At 33.9% G+C, this 16,136-nt stretch overlaps 1 protein-coding gene across 2 annotated transcripts in view; it reads right to left on the bottom strand.

The window, feature by feature from the left end:
• Window positions 1-16,136, bottom strand: part of MAN1A2 (mannosidase alpha class 1A member 2) — a 178,369-nt gene that overhangs the window by 92,672 nt on the left and 69,561 nt on the right. For both annotated transcript variants that reach the window (XM_068540587.1, XM_068540586.1), the window contains exons 4-5: window positions 5,579-5,697; window positions 15-95 (exon numbers count right to left, since the gene is read on the bottom strand). In XM_068540587.1, coding sequence (XP_068396688.1) covers window positions 15-95; window positions 5,579-5,697 — 200 coding nt within the window. The remainder of the gene's footprint in view (window positions 1-14; window positions 96-5,578; window positions 5,698-16,136) is intronic.

Raw genomic sequence — 16,136 nt, 5'->3', positions numbered from 1 at the left:
TTGATTTTGCTCACCTCCTCTCCTGAAAGGTAATATGCTGCAAGTAGGCCTCCAATAAATCGAATGTTGACTTCAAACACAGACACCTCTGAATTCTGTGAAAACATATTGAAAATATTCACATATACATAAAGCTGTAAAGGTTTCAAAATATCTTCAATCCTTCATATGTTTCTCACAATCATGCTGGGTAGAATGTTTTTTTTCCACTTTCTACGTCTTCGTTTCTCATGAAACTGCAACCTCACCTCCCATTTGTTAATGTTACTGAAACTCCTCTATTGCTGTCAGCACAGCTTCCTAATTGCCATAACCAATGGGCCATTTTCATGTGCCTTACATATTATTGTGAAATTATCAAGATATTTGATGCTATTGACTATTGTCCCTCATGAAAGCCTCTACTTCTTGAATTTTGGAATAGTGTTCTCTCTACTGGTCCCTTTCTGTTCTAATCACTACACTATAACGTCCATTTTTACTTCTATCTCTCCTCACGAATTTTAAATGTTTTTCTAGTATATGTAACTTAATCAATGTTAAAGGAGGTACCAAAAAATAATGGCAAGATGATAGATTTTTCAATTAATAATGTTGAAAAAACTGACTCCTAGGTAAGAATTTAATTTGGATACTCATTTCATATATATATATATATGAAATCCAAATGATTTAGAAGTAAATACAGAAGAAAACTGAAATAAAAACTAGAAAAAATGTGACAATATATCTATACTTCCTTGAGAAAGCAGGTACTTTGTAAGCATAAAATCAATAGCATTGATAATAAATGATGATAGAAGGGCTTGAATTTCCCCATAATGAAAATTACCTATAAGAAAAAAAATCATGAACAAAAGTAAAAGGCAAACAACAAACAGAAGGAAATTTGCCACAAGTATAGCAGTATTAATAATCCTACCACATAGAGTCTATAGGTTTGTATTAAATATGGATAAAGATATTGCTGAAGAAGATTCTAATGCATGGAAAGAAATTAGAAGTGGCAAAGAAAATAACCAAAGAATCCACAGAATGTACAAAATTGACTAAAAGAAAAATAGCACTCATAATTAATTTTTAAATAAAAATTAAAAGGAAATATATATTACCCTGAAGTCTTTCCAACATTCATAGGCAGAAATCATTTGCTAACACAAGCATAATTCTCTAATATAGAATTTTCACAATATAATGTAATTTTTTAATAACATAACTGTTATCCTAACCCATCCTCAAAAGCAAAGTGGTTTATACTACTTTATATATTCCCAATATATAGCATACTGCAGGGTACATAGTAGACATTCACTAAATATAGAGAGGAAGGAAAAGAGAGAGAGAGGGCCTTTCTCCACTCACTAGAACAATAATACCATCTAACCAGTTTCCCTGACTTCATCCTTACCCTCTTCTCAGCACTCTACTTTTTCAGCCCCATATAGTTACAGTGGTGAACCTTTTAAATCTTAAGTTAGCATAGGTTACTACTCTGTGCAAAACCTTACAATGACTTCTGGTTACACTCAGAGTAAAATGACTTACTAGACCCAACATAATCTGATTCCCCACAACCTCTCTGACATCATCTCCTACCAATGTCCCTCTGACTCACTTTATTATTACCCAACGGGTCTACCTGCTGTTTGAGAACTGTCAAACTCACTTCTGTGTCAGTCTTTATACTTTACCTGCAGATCTCTAAGCAAATTTCACTTAGAAAGTTTTTCTGACCACACAATATAAAATTGTGAAGTAATCCCTCATCACTAATATTCCTTACTCTGTACTATTTCCCCAATTAACACTTATCATCATCTGAATATTATATAATTCTTATTTGTAAAATTCATACCTTCCTTCACAAGAGACAGAAGATAAGTTTCTAGAGGGAGAGAAGGGAAAGACTGAGGGAGAGGCATTATTCACAGGAGTAATGACTGAGAATCTTCCTAAATTGATGAAAACAAAAGTCCTCAGACTGAAAAAACACGAGTCCTTTAAGGAATAGTCTAAATACAGAATGGCAATGGAATTACAGAACAACAAAGCAAAAAAAGAAAATATTAAAACAAGGGGAAAAAAGACAGATTACCTTTTAAATATTAAACTGATAGCATACTTGTCAATAGCATAACAGAAACAGGAAGACAATGGAACTGTATCTTTAAAAGGTTAAGAGAAAATAATCATCAACCTCTAACTCTATACTCAGCTATCATATCTATTAGGAGGAAGCTTGGCTCTCTCATATCCACATGACTTCCCTTGGGTTTCTTCTCAGAAACGTCACCTTCAATATCCAATGGATATAAAATAGCAACCTCTCACCACCGCTTACTCCAATCCTACTTACTCTTCTTTAAGAGTAAGCACTTATCACTATCTGACGTGCTATATTCAATATATCTTGAATATGTATTTACTACTTTTCTCCTCAAACTAGAATAGAAACTAGTATAAACTAGAGATAAGACTCCGTTTTGTTCATTCCTGTATCCATAGATTTAGAACAGTGTCTGTCACAGAGAAGGCACTCAATAAATATATTTATTTATTTATTCATTACTTAATTTGGAAGTTTCAAATACAAGTTGGGACCAACTAGACAACAATTACACATAAGACAAGAGGGAGATGAGCTAAATTAAAGCATTCTAAGATCCTTATGTTTTTCAGAAGAAGGATAGAGAAAATGATTATTTTTAAACTTTGGTAAGTATACCTATTAAAATTTTAAGGGTAACCCCAAAATGAATGGAAATGGAAAGTATAAAGTCAAACTAGTAGAGGGAAAAAGAGACATGAAGTAATTTAATCCAAATAAGATAGACAGAAAATAAAGGCAAATGAGAAGTACAATAATGATATAGGTAGCAAAACAATGATTGAAGATTCAACTCTAAAAATATGTTATACTAAATGCAAATATTTCAAGCTTAACAGTTAAAAGACTCCGAGACTGGATAAAAATAACAAAATCTAAATACGCACTATATGTAAAATATATGACAGCTAAAACATATGACACACAAAGGGTAAAAGTGAAAGAATGGAAAATGACTGTGCTGATTATTAAGCTGTTTTTTCTCAGCTTCAAATCATCCTTCTACACTCTACTTCGGTATACTGAAACTAGAACTCTTCAAATGCATCTGGCTTCCTTATAGGCCCTGCTGATGATAGAAGGTTCTACAAAGATAATACAAAGCTGAAGGAAGAAAAAGGAACTTATTCCTTCCAGTCTACTTCTAGTTTCTGACAGTGTCAAACCAGCCGTGGTTCTTCACCCTGGCGGTGGCAGTTGGTTCCAGGTTACGGTTCCCCTGCCAAAGACACATTCCCCAAATCAGCCTCCTTGTGCCCTTTAGAGATACCAAGCCCTAACTAGGTACCCCCTCCTCAGAGGTCTGAGTCCTAGGTCTGAGAAGCCCCTTTTAAGAACTCCTAAGGTATCAAAAACAGAGTCCCAAGCTAGTAAATTTTAATGATCTCAACCTCTCCCCATCGTTCTCACAGTTCCAGGCATGGCAGCCATTTATTGTAGTTACTACCTCTTGTAATACCACAATGTTCTCTTTCTGTCTTTTCAGTGCCCCATTACTTGGTTAACAATTCTAAACACTAAATCCTCTAATTAAAAAAACTGTACCGTTCTGGTTCTTGATTGAGCCAACTGACACAATGATATACCAACAAATTATTAGGCATAATAAAGCTGCCATGTTAACAAACACGAGTATTTGAGATTCACAAATGCCAATCCTCTCCAAATTAATCTATAAATTGAATGCGATCCTCATCAACATTTCAATACAGTTTTTCCAGAGCTTAAAAGAACAAAGAACTGATAATTGCTAAGATAATTTCCTAGTAGAATAAGATCAGATACCAAGATTCAGATATAGATATTAAGCTTTTCTTATAAAAATAGTTAAGACTATAATAAATATTTAGACTACTAAAATATTGATGTAGGGATAAAGAGAAAAGCCAGTAGAAAAGAATAGACTAATATAACTAACACATGACTAATGTGGCATGTATAAATAGTAGAGGAAATAAATGTTCTAGGATCAATAGATAGTTGCCTATTTTAACCTACCCACAAACTCAACTATATAAGGACTAAAGATCTAAATGCAAAAGCAAAACTTTAAAACATTTAGAATTAAATACAGGAATATATCTTCATGACCTTGAAGTACATAATCTCTAAGAGCTACATAACTATACAGGGGGAAAAACCTTGCATTTCTCAATCCCCTTTTACAGTAAGGTGGGGCCACATGAGTTAGATTCACTCAATAATACACAAGCAAAAATGGGGTAACCAACTTCTGAGCAGTCACATATCTTGTCTCTATCTCTTCCTCCTCTATGCAGCTGGAAGGTTTATCCACCTTATCTTGAGGAATCATCTTGTACCATGAGGTTGAAGCTTTATACTGAAGTTGACAGAATAATAAGACAAAGGATCCTAGGTCCTTGGTCATCGAGGAGCTACCCAAACCAGCCCTAAACTGTTTATCTTTGTAATTGACTTGCATGAAAGAGAAATAAACATGTATCTTGTTTAAGCTATTTTGTACTAGATTTTCTGTCATTCACAGCCAAACCTAAACTTGACAATAAAAATTGTTCTGAGCTGTGTCCAAAATGCTAAAATAATATAAAAGAAAGTAATCAGTTTTTGTCTAATTAGCATCAGGAAAGGCATCAGAGAAGAAATAATTGTGGATTTAAATCACAATTTGAATGATACAGAGTTTGCCAAAGAGAAAAACACATAAGGAGTGGTTTCTCACTACAGTCAGAAGAACAGCAAAGTAAAAATATCATGAAAGATGAAAATGAATATGACAAAATAGTCCACACATCTTTTAGGTGAAAACTGGTTAACAATGAAAATAACTGCTAACATTTACTGAACACTGAATATGTACCAGATTATTTCAAATAATCCTCAAAATATTGCAATAGGATAGCAATTTTATGACAGGTTTAGAAAGAATAAGTAGCACTTACTTATAGATAGGTTTCCCAAGTAGCACTAGAATTGTGGCTGTGCTGGGCTTCAAACCTAAGCAGCACTACTTAACAACTATGCCAAAATGCTGGAAGGATGAGCATGTGTCTAACTATGAAGGCTCTTCAAAACTGTGCCAAATCCACAACACTGTAAATCAGCTACACTTCAATTTAAAAAATAAAATAGATTTTTTTAAAAATGTTTAAAAAAACTGTACCAAATCATTATTTCTTTAAAAAATAATAAAACACTTAATATTTATAAAGTAATTTATGGTTTCCTGATATTTCTAATTCAATGTGCTTTTTTTCTTTCCCTAACTCTTGCCTTAACACATGCAACATATTACCTTCAATGATAAGGGTAAGAAAAGGAAAAGGAAAATGGTGAGAAAGGGTGTTTAGTTTACGCAAAAACTGAACAACTGACAATCGCAAAAGAAGAAGGGGGACTTAGGATTTCCTTAAACTGCTAGTATAACACTCAAAACTATTGTTACAGTGTCTTTTCATAGTCAATGTAATAAATTATGAATTGTATACTCACCACGCTGAAATCAAGGTTGTTTTCGATCCATTTTTGCCCATCTCGGAATTCATCATGAAGTCCCATAATATAAAGGGTATCCAAAGCATCTACTATAGTAGCACCCATTTGTGAACTTCCTATATATGGGGGGGAAAATGTCATTAAAAAGATGCCCTTCATACAAGGTCTATTTAATTTTTTATATTTAAAAAGTAAATCAGGACTTCCCTGGTGGCACAGTGGTTAAGAATCTGCCTGCCAATGCAGGGACACGGGTTCGAGCCCTGGTCCGGGAAGATTCCACATGCCGTGGAGCAACTAAGCCCGTGCACCACAACTACTGAGCCTGCACTCTAGAGTCCGTGAGCCACAACTACTGGGCCCGTGTGCCATAACTACTGAAGCCTGTGAGCCTAGAGCCTGTGCTCTGCAACAAGAGAAGCCACAGCAATGAGAAGCCCACACACCACAACCAAGAGTAGCCCCCACTCGCCGCAACTAGAGCAAGCCCACGCGCAGCAACGAAGACCCAATGCAGCCAAAAATAAAAATAAATAAATACATAAATTTATTTATTTATTTTTAAAAAAAGTAAATCAAAGTAGAAATATAAGGATGAAAAAAAATACCCAGCATGGTTCACTTTTCCATAAGAATAGATAATATACATTGTTTAAAACATTTTCCTAAAGATGACACATTGATAACTAATAGGAAGATAAAGGGAAACTAAAATTATAATTCTCCTTAATTTTCTTCCTGGTCAGAAAATGAGATATCTATCTACTTAACTGAGATAGATTGGGGGCTGGGGGGGGGAAAGAGGATTAATTTAAGAAATGGGGAAGGTGGTTCAAGATGATAAGCTAAGTCATAAGACAACCAGGAACCATGCTCTTTTGGTATAAATTCATAGAAAGGGCAAAAACTATACTTAAAATAATAACAAAAGTGTAACAAGGCTATATAACCGTGGTGGAATATAAACTATAACAGTCCTTAACAATCAAAAAGCAGGTAGAACATATTTAAAAAGAAGTCACAAAATAAAATGTGAGTAGAGAAAATCAAATTAGTAAGATCTACCCATCTTCAAGAAAGAGATCATCTTGATCTTAAAAGAAAATGTTTCAGCGAGGGAGGAACTAATTCAACAAAGCTAGCCTAACTGATACCAAAACTAGATACTGTAAACACAAGAAAACAGAACAGGCCAATCTTCCTAATGAATATAACTGCAAAAATCCTGAATAAGATACTAGCAAGACAAATCTAGTAGTGTAGTAAAAGAACAAATAACATGGAGCAGCTGGGTCCTCCCTAACCCCAGGAATGCAACTATTATTTCTACCTTCTGAGAATGAAAATCACCCACACAGCTTATTGTCTACATTAACATGACTTTACTGTTACACTGTTTTCATCAACCTGAGTTTACTCTTCCAGGAAACGCTTGCTCAGAAAGAGAGAAGCTGCAAAATAAGTTATTGTTCATTCCAGGAACTTCTTGAAAGATCCATCAACTCTTTAACAGAAAGTATCAAATGATGGCTAACACTCCAAAACTCTAAACCTCTTGCCTCTAAATTCTCCACTCACCAATCCGAAACTATTATTATCATGATCCTTACCCAATCATAACCAAGCCATAATCAACCATAACTCCCCAACTGAAAGGCCCTTGTTAAACAAGACTTAAAATCTCAATATATATCTCAACTTTGTCCTTCCTCGTCTGACAGGCTTACTATGGCTCTGGTGAGGTAGTGATCTCCCTTACCATGGTAAGCATTAAACTCAGCTTTGTCTTATCAACAAGTTATCTTGGTGATATTTTAGGAGTCAGCATTCGACACTACTTAGGTTCACATTTTCCATTTAGTATTCCTTCTTTTCTTTCCTTTTTAATTCCATTCCTTTTTCTCCTAAATAAGTAGTGTTTTCTTGTGATGGTTTAAGGCTATACAAATTTGTTCTTATAATGACTGTCCTCAACCTACATCACATTTTCTTATTCATGTGCTCCTAATAATTTCTTCAACTTAAGAAGAAGTATATCTTCCCACTAATAAAACAAGTACTACACCACACTCTGATAAATCCCTTGGTCTTCTCCCCACTCAGTTCCCTTCATGTTGATATTAACTGGGTTATTACAGACATACTTTCCTTTTGCTTTTCTTGTTCCTCAGCTTTTAATTAAGATAATAAAAATTTTATCAAGCCATTTAGTCACCCATATATCCCTATCTCTTGCGTAATCATTTGAATTAAATATGTACCTCTTTTTTATTTTTGTATTTTGTCCACAATATTTATCATCCTTATTTTTAAATCCTTAGGAGTCCCTGTTTTTGTTCTTATTTCAATTTTTATAGGTAGTTATGCTCAGTTCTCTAGTTGTTTTTATTTAGCTCTGTAAGTGCATGCTCCCCTAAGGTGCTGACTACTCTGAAATGGAAAAAGGCCTGACCCACATATTTATACCAATTCTAGTTTGTTCCACAGGGAGAGGTTTGTGCCACGAGCTAAACAGCACAAAGAAGAAAAAGGCAAAACTGAAATTACTGGCTATCACTGTGAGTGTTTATCTAGACAACTCAAGGTTTCAACTGGAAAAAAGTAAAGGGTCTAAAACTACCCTTGGGTCAAATAAGAATTAAAATATGACACTACAGAATATATAAAACATTAATAAAGATTTATTATGAGAACATAGGAGTCAACTGAACCAGTTCTCTGAGAAAAACTCATAACTTAAAAATTGTATGCTATTTAATAAGAACAAATGAAAATGTTCTACTAAGAAAATAAGAAAAAGAATGATAAACTTGAGCAACAAAGTAGAAGAATCAGAAAAGCTAAAGAAATCAATGAATTAGGAATAAAGAAAACTGTCAAAATAATAAATTCAAGAGATGGTTCTATGAAAAGAACTATACAATAAATCTAGGACCAACTGATTTTTTAAAAGTAGTCATGTGAATATAAAAACACAAAAAAAGGAATTGAGAGTATATTAAAAGGCAGATACAAAGGAAATTAAGAAAACTATTTTTTTAAAAGCCTAATTTAGCCATATCTTCCCAATAAATTTGAAAATGAGTGGAATTGACAATTTTCTAAGAAAATAGGTATTATTTTGACTTATGAAAACGGAAATAGAAAATCTAGATAAGCAGACCAAGAAACAGGAAATTGAGAAATTTTCAAAGAGCTACGCACTATAAAAGTATCACACTCTAGAAGTTTCATAGAATAAATTCTACTTTAATTTTAAGGATGATAACTCCGACATAAATTTTGATAGAACATAGGAAAAGAAAGCTTAAAATTCAACTTACGAATTCTGCATACCATTGATGCAAAAATATAACTTAGTAAGAAAAATAAAACTATTATCTGATCTCACTCATGAGCATCCTGGAAATATTTAGGAATGGACTTGCTGGGGGGTAAAGTAAGTTTGTGTTTAACTTTATGAGAGACTGACAAACTGCTCTCCATAGTGTGCCACTGTATACTCCCAGCAGCAATGTATGAGAGGTCTAGTTGTTCCATCATCCTTCTCAGTATTTGACATTGTTGGTCTTTTTAATTTTATTCATTCTACTGGGTATGTAGGATTTTGCATTGTGGTTTGAATTTTAATTTCCCTGGTGACTGATGTGCTTATTGGCTATTCATTTACCTTCTTTGGTGAATTACTAGTAAATCATTTATATATTCTGAATACATCCTTATACATGTATCACAAATATTTTCTCCAATTCTGGGGCTTGCTTTTTCATTTCCTTAATGTCTTTTGGAAAGCAGAAATTTTTTATTTTCATGAAGTCCAATTTATCAATTTTTTTTTCCTTAATGGTTTATTCCTTTTGTATTCTAAAAACTCTTTGCTCACCTCAAGGTCACAAATATTTTCTCAAATATTTTTTACTGGAAGTTTTATACTTTTAGTTTTTATGTTTAGATCTATGATTCATTTCAAGTTCATTTTTGTATACAATGTTGAAGAGTCAAGGTTTTTATTTTTCTACATGAATATATAACTGACCCAACACCACTTATTGGAAAGACTTACCTATAACCCACTGAAAGCACCCTTGTTGAAAATCAATTAAAAATGTATGTGCAGTTCTATTTCTATTCTTTTTCAGTGATCTCTATGTCTATCTTTATGCTAAAACCATACTGTCCTCATTACCAAAGCTTTACAGTAAATCTTAGAATCAAGCAGTGTAAATCCTTCAACTTTGTTCTTTTTTAAAAATTATTTTGATTATTGTACATGCTTTGTGTTTTCATACAGATTTTAGAATCAGCCTATCAATTTATGTGGAAAGGTCATTTTTACTTAGATTGCTTTAAATCTAAATATGGATTTCAAGAGAACTAACATCTCAACAATACCGAGTATTCCAATTCATAAAGGCATCTCTCTCCTTTAAGTCCTTTTAAATTTCTTTCAATAATCACAGTTTTCAGTGTATAGACTTTGCACATAGTTTGTTAAATTCATCCACATATACTTCACATTTTTATGCTACTGCAAATGATATTATTTTAAAATTGTACTTACAACTGTTTATTGCCAGCATCTAGAAATATAATTTATTTTGTATATCAAACTTGTATCATATGGCCTCATTACTAAATTAGTTTTCATTCTAGTACTTTTTTATTGTTGTTCGGTAGATTCCCTAGAATTTTCTTGTGTGGGTGGGTGGGTGGGTGTGTTTTAATACTCTTTATCAGGCTAAAAAAGTTCCCTTCCAGTCCAAGTTTGCTGAGAGTTTTTATTATGGATGGATATTGAGTGTTGTTAAATGCTTTTTCAGCATCTACTGAGATGCTCATAACATTTTCCTCTTTTAGTCCCTTAATATCTTCAACTATATTGACTAATTTCCAAATGTTAAACCAACCACACATTCCTCAGATAAACCCCACTTGGTCATGAGGTATTATTCTTTTTACATATCGCTGAATTAGATTTACTAAGATAAATCTAATTTGGTCAAAGATTTTTGTGTCCATGTTCATGAGGAACATTGGTCGATAGTTCCCTTTTATTGTAATATCGTTGTCTGGTTTTGATATTAGGGCTTTGGTGGTCCTATCAAGGAGACATAATTATCCTAAATGTGTAAGCACCTAACAAGAGTACCTCAAAATATATAAAGCAAAAGCTAACAGAATTGAAAGGAGTAAGAAAGAAATCCAATATTAGAGTTGGGAACTTCAACACCTCTCTCTCAGTAATTGACAGGACTACTAGATGAAAATCAGCAAGAACAGAAGAAGCCTGAACAACCCCATAAACCAATGAGATCTAACTGACATTAACAGAACATTCTACACCCAGTAACAGTCACTACACATATAAACATTCTTTTCAAGCACCAATGGAACATTCACCAAGACAGGCCATATTCTGGGTCAAAAAGTAAATCTTAAATAATTTAGAAGAATTGTAATTGCACAAAGTATATTCTCTGACCATAATGGAACTAAATTAGAAATCAATCACAGAAAAAGAAAAATCTCTAAGCACTTAGCAATTAAACAACTTACTCAAGGGAAGTTTTCAAACATACTGAATTGAATAAAAATGAAAACACAACATATCAGAATCTTTCAGATGCAGCTAAAGCACCACTTAGCAAAAAATTCATGGCACTAAATGCTTACACTGGAAAAGGGGATCATGAACCTATAATCTAGGCTTCTATTTCAAGAAACTAGAAAAGCAAGAACAAAAGCAACCCAAATCATGCAGAAGAGTGGAAATAACAAAGAGCAGAAATCAAAGAATTGAAAACATAAAGAAAATATAAAGAAGATCAATGAAACCAAAAGCTGCTTCTTTGAAAATATCAATAAAATTGATAAACTTCTAGCAGGACAAAGAAAAAACAACATAAATTACCAATATTAGCAGTGAAAGAGTTATAACTACCGCTGCCACAGATATTCAAAAGGTAACAAGATAATACTCCAAACAACTCTATGCACACAAAATCAATAGCTTAGATGAAATAGACCAATTCCTCAAAATCATCAACTACCAAAACTAACCCAAGGTGAAACAGATAAACCGAATGGCCCTTATAGAGGATGTGGAATAAACTGAAGTTGTAGCTTAAAAACCTCCCAGAAAAAAAAGCTCCAGATGCAGATGGTTTCACTGGCAAATTATATCAAAAACTTGAGAAAAATATAAAACCAACAGTACACAATCTTTTCCAGAAAAATGAAGAGCAGAGAACACTTCCAAACTCATTTTATTAGGTCAATATTACACTGATACTGAAACAAGACAACGATAGTTCAAGAAAAATACAAAACAATATCCTTCCCAAAATATGAATGCAAAATCCTCAACAAAATATTAGAAATCATTAGCAAGTAATAAATATCAAGAAGAATTTATACATACACACATACACTGAAAATAAAAGGTGCACTTCAAAAAGCTTTGTAAGATCAAGTAACATTCTGTTCCAAATCAAAATTCTTTGAAATGCAAAAAGATCTATTCCTAACAAAAATCTTTCAATTCTCCAGGATATCTAAGTAAAAATAATTCATTGTGACTATTAATCACTGCTGGAAAAATTATTATCAGTGATAACTTATGTCCATCAACATTTTCCTCTTCCCACTCACAAGCTCCAGGGCTGAGCCCTAACTAGGCAAAACCAAAGGAAGCTATCCCAACCCTCTGGGTATAGCTTTCGGGTCAAGGCTGGACACAAGACCCAGATAAACAAGAAACAAGGTGGTTTCTGAGAAAACCAAGTGCTCTTCTCTACAGTGTTCTCTTTTCTATAGATGTGTTAGTAGGAAGATATGAAGCTTCAAGTTGCTGCAGCCATCCCTCTATGAAGCCAGCCTGAAGATACAAACACAAAGAGGAAAATAGAGGAAAGAGATAAAGAAAAAAGCTTAGCTGGTATCAGATCTACTCTAGAACATCACTGAGCCGATTAAATTTCTTTTTTAGTTTAAGCCATTTTGAAATGGATCTTCTGTTATCTGTACATAAAGAATCCTCTGATGCCAAGGACAAACTAGACAAAAGTCAGAGGAATATGATTTCAGTTACCATATAAAAGAATGTTTTAATAATCAAGGCTAAGAGACAGGAAATGGACACATTTTAAATTGTTTTCCTAATAATCTAGAATACTGTAAGAGTTCAATACCTGCCTATATGTTCCTATAGTAATAGACTAGACTTTTAAAGTCCCTCCCAACTCTTAAGATTCTGATTCGGTAAAGGCATACTGAATTTGGGAGGTCAAATGAGACACTCAGGACTATGACTCCTCCCTTAGACTTCTTCTATGTAAATAAAAAGGTTAAAAACAGATTTTTTTAAAAAAAATCTCAAATCATACTCACCAGCAAGAATATGAGATGCAGAAAAGGAACAGAGCAAGTAGGAAACAGAGTCAAACTCTTTTTTATTAATCCTTTAGTAAACTAACTACATGTCTAAAAATATAAGACAAAATAAACAATAAAGGATCCATTCCCACTTAGCTTATTTGGCTGGGAAAAAAAATGTAACCACTCAAAAATTTTTCTAAAAGTATAAGCAACTAATTTTGACTACTGAAAATAATACAGATTGCATTTTCACTTTTCTACCATTTCACTGTAATTTTGTCATAATGGATTTTTCCCATGTGCTGGTATTAATTTTTTTCTATCTTTAAAGTTTACTGAAGCAGAATAAAATATCAATTAGAAGCATGAACCTTAGCACTAAGCTGCCTGTAATCAAATTCTGGCTACATTATTTACTAGCTGTGCAACCTTGAATAAGTTAGTTAACCCTAACTGTGCTTCAGTTTCCTCATCTGTAAAATGGGAACAATAATAATAGTACCTGTCTCATAGTGCACATAAATCACTTATATCAGTCCTTGGCATATAGCACGTTTATTAGTCTGCTCAGGCTGCCATAACAAAACACCATCCACTAGGACGCTTAAACAACAAAAATGTATTTTCTCACAGTGCTGGAGGTTTGAAGACCAAGATCAAGCTTCCAGTTTTTAGAGGAGCGCCTTCCTCTTGGCTTGCAGATGCCCACCTTCTCACTATATCATACCCACACGGCCTTTCCTTGGTGCATGTGCAGGGGGAGAGAGAGCTTGGGTGTTTCTTCCTCTTCTTTTAAGGGTACCAGCCCTATCTGATTAGGGCCCCTCGTTCAATCTTAATTACCTCTTAAAGGCTCTATCTCCAAATACAGTCACATTGGAAGGTAGAGCTTCAACATGTGAATTGATGGGGGACAAGACTCAGTCCACCACAATATGCATTATATAAATACTACTGATGTTGCTACTAATAACGTGTATGTGACTATTGTTCTAAAGGAAAATACAGTTTATTCACAAACCCAATCACAGAGTCTCTAAAGCAAATAACTGACCTGATGACTCAATAAAAAGGTACAACTTTTTATTGGAAAATACTTAATTGCTACTCATTACAAGATGATCCCTCAGAAATGGCGGACCAAAACTGACAAAATATTGCTTCTGCTCTTTTAATGAGTTAAAAGGCTCATTTTGTAAAGTCACCCTTTCCATCTCTAAGCTCCTTTAATTTCTATGACCTCACAAATAACTTTGTTTACCCAGTAAATCAACTTAATGATCCTAATGAGCAGCTGACAATAACTCACCTGACAATAATCTGAAGCTGCCACTGCCCTGGTCATCATTTAACAACCTAACTAAACAGTGGTCTACAAAGGTCACTTTTGAAGAAGTCTGACAAAAGTACCACAAATTAAAACCACCTTTCCTAAAAAAATAAATGCTATTATTTTTAAAAAGAAAAACATTGAGTCAAAACTTACCCATTAGGATTTTAACAGAATCACATTCATTTAAGAAACATTCCTTTTGCTCCCTAAAAGAGATGATTTATATTGACTTATACGGAATAAAATTTTAAGACGTTATCGGGGTTTAAATTCAGCAAATAGTCTTTCCTTACACAGTTACTGCAATGATTAAATAAAATAAATGTATATTATTTACCTACTACCTTGCCTAGGACCAGTATCTATCTGATAAGTGTTACTACATTAGATGTTCTGAGAAATAAGGTTTAAAAAACCAAGCAGAAAATTAACATCCAACTCATGTTTGATACATGTTCATATTCCAATTGTTTAAAAGGGCTCAGAGTTTACCACTGAGTTTAATATAAAGGGATGGTTACTTGCAGAGAGGGTCTAATTTTAATTAATCACTAAATATAATGACTTTTAGTACACTAATGTCTCATTGTGGCATCCACAAAGCAACAGGAACTCTTCAGATCACTCTATAACCTCTGCTGAAGAAATAAACTGTTTCATTAAATGATACCCACTAAATTAAATGTCATATATGAGATCTCTGGTGTCTTTGATTACCTAAAGGAAAATTTTTTTCCATTATTCCTCCACCCCAACATCTCTCAGACCCAGGAGAAATGATTTTTCAGTCATTTTCTTTTTTGACAGAAAACAATCAAGTATCAAACAAATTGTAAGAGAAATCATAGTGCTAGAAAAATTCTTTCAGAGTCACAATTTAAAAATAATGTTATTTGGATTACTGTGGTGTTGCATTACAATTAGTAAAGATGATTGCACTGCATATGACTAACATATGTGCTTTCTGCCCCATTAATATTTTCTTGCTTTCACCTGTTATTTAAAAGATACCTATCACACCAAGAAGCATCTAAAATAGGGGAAAGAAGTGAAGACTATAAAGAACAACTTGGTAATTCTCAAGACTTATCCTTGAATTAAGTAAAAGTTGTTAAGTAAGTTAACTTACTCTTTTAAACTGATAAGTTTAACAAGTGAACTGAACTCAAGAAAGGTAGAAAGAGCAAATCCAAGTTAAACAAAGCTCTTCCCCAGGGACTTCCCTGGTGGCGCAGTGGTTAAGAATCCACCTGCCAATGCAGGGGACACAGGTTCAATCCCTGGTCCAGGAAGATCCCACATGTCACGGAGCAACTAAGCCTGTGTGCCACAACTACTGAGCCTGAGCTCTAGAGCCCACAAGCCGTAACTACCAAGCCCACACACCACAACTATTGAAGCCCACACACCCTAGAGCCTGTGTGCCACAACTACTGAGCCTGCATGCTTCAACTACTGAAGCCCACACGCCTAGAGCCCGTGCTCCACAACAAGAGAAGCCCGCACACTGCAACAAAGAGTAGCCCCTGCTCGCCGCAACTAGAGAAAGCCTGTGCACAGCAAAGAAGACCCAACACAGCCAAAAAAAAAACCTCTTCCCCAGACCTCCATCCAGACACACATAATGTTAATTTTTCCCTTGGAACTGTGAATGTACAATATAATTCACTCAATTTACCGAATGAGTCACCTTGGGCATGTTACTTTTTTCTTTTTTTTAAACATACATAGATAGCACTACTGGAATTTCCCATCCTTTTTCTCCTTCTCTAAAATGTGCAAGTATCAGAATTGGTATTCCGTTGAAGATAAAAAATTACAAATAGGTACCTACCTTCCTTAAAG

The sequence above is a fragment of the Eschrichtius robustus genome, chromosome 3 (genome assembly GCF_028021215.1).
Source record: "Eschrichtius robustus isolate mEscRob2 chromosome 3, mEscRob2.pri, whole genome shotgun sequence".
NCBI classification, from domain to species: Eukaryota; Metazoa; Chordata; class Mammalia; order Artiodactyla; family Eschrichtiidae; genus Eschrichtius; species Eschrichtius robustus.
This window is presented reverse-complemented; position numbering and strand designations above follow the sequence as displayed.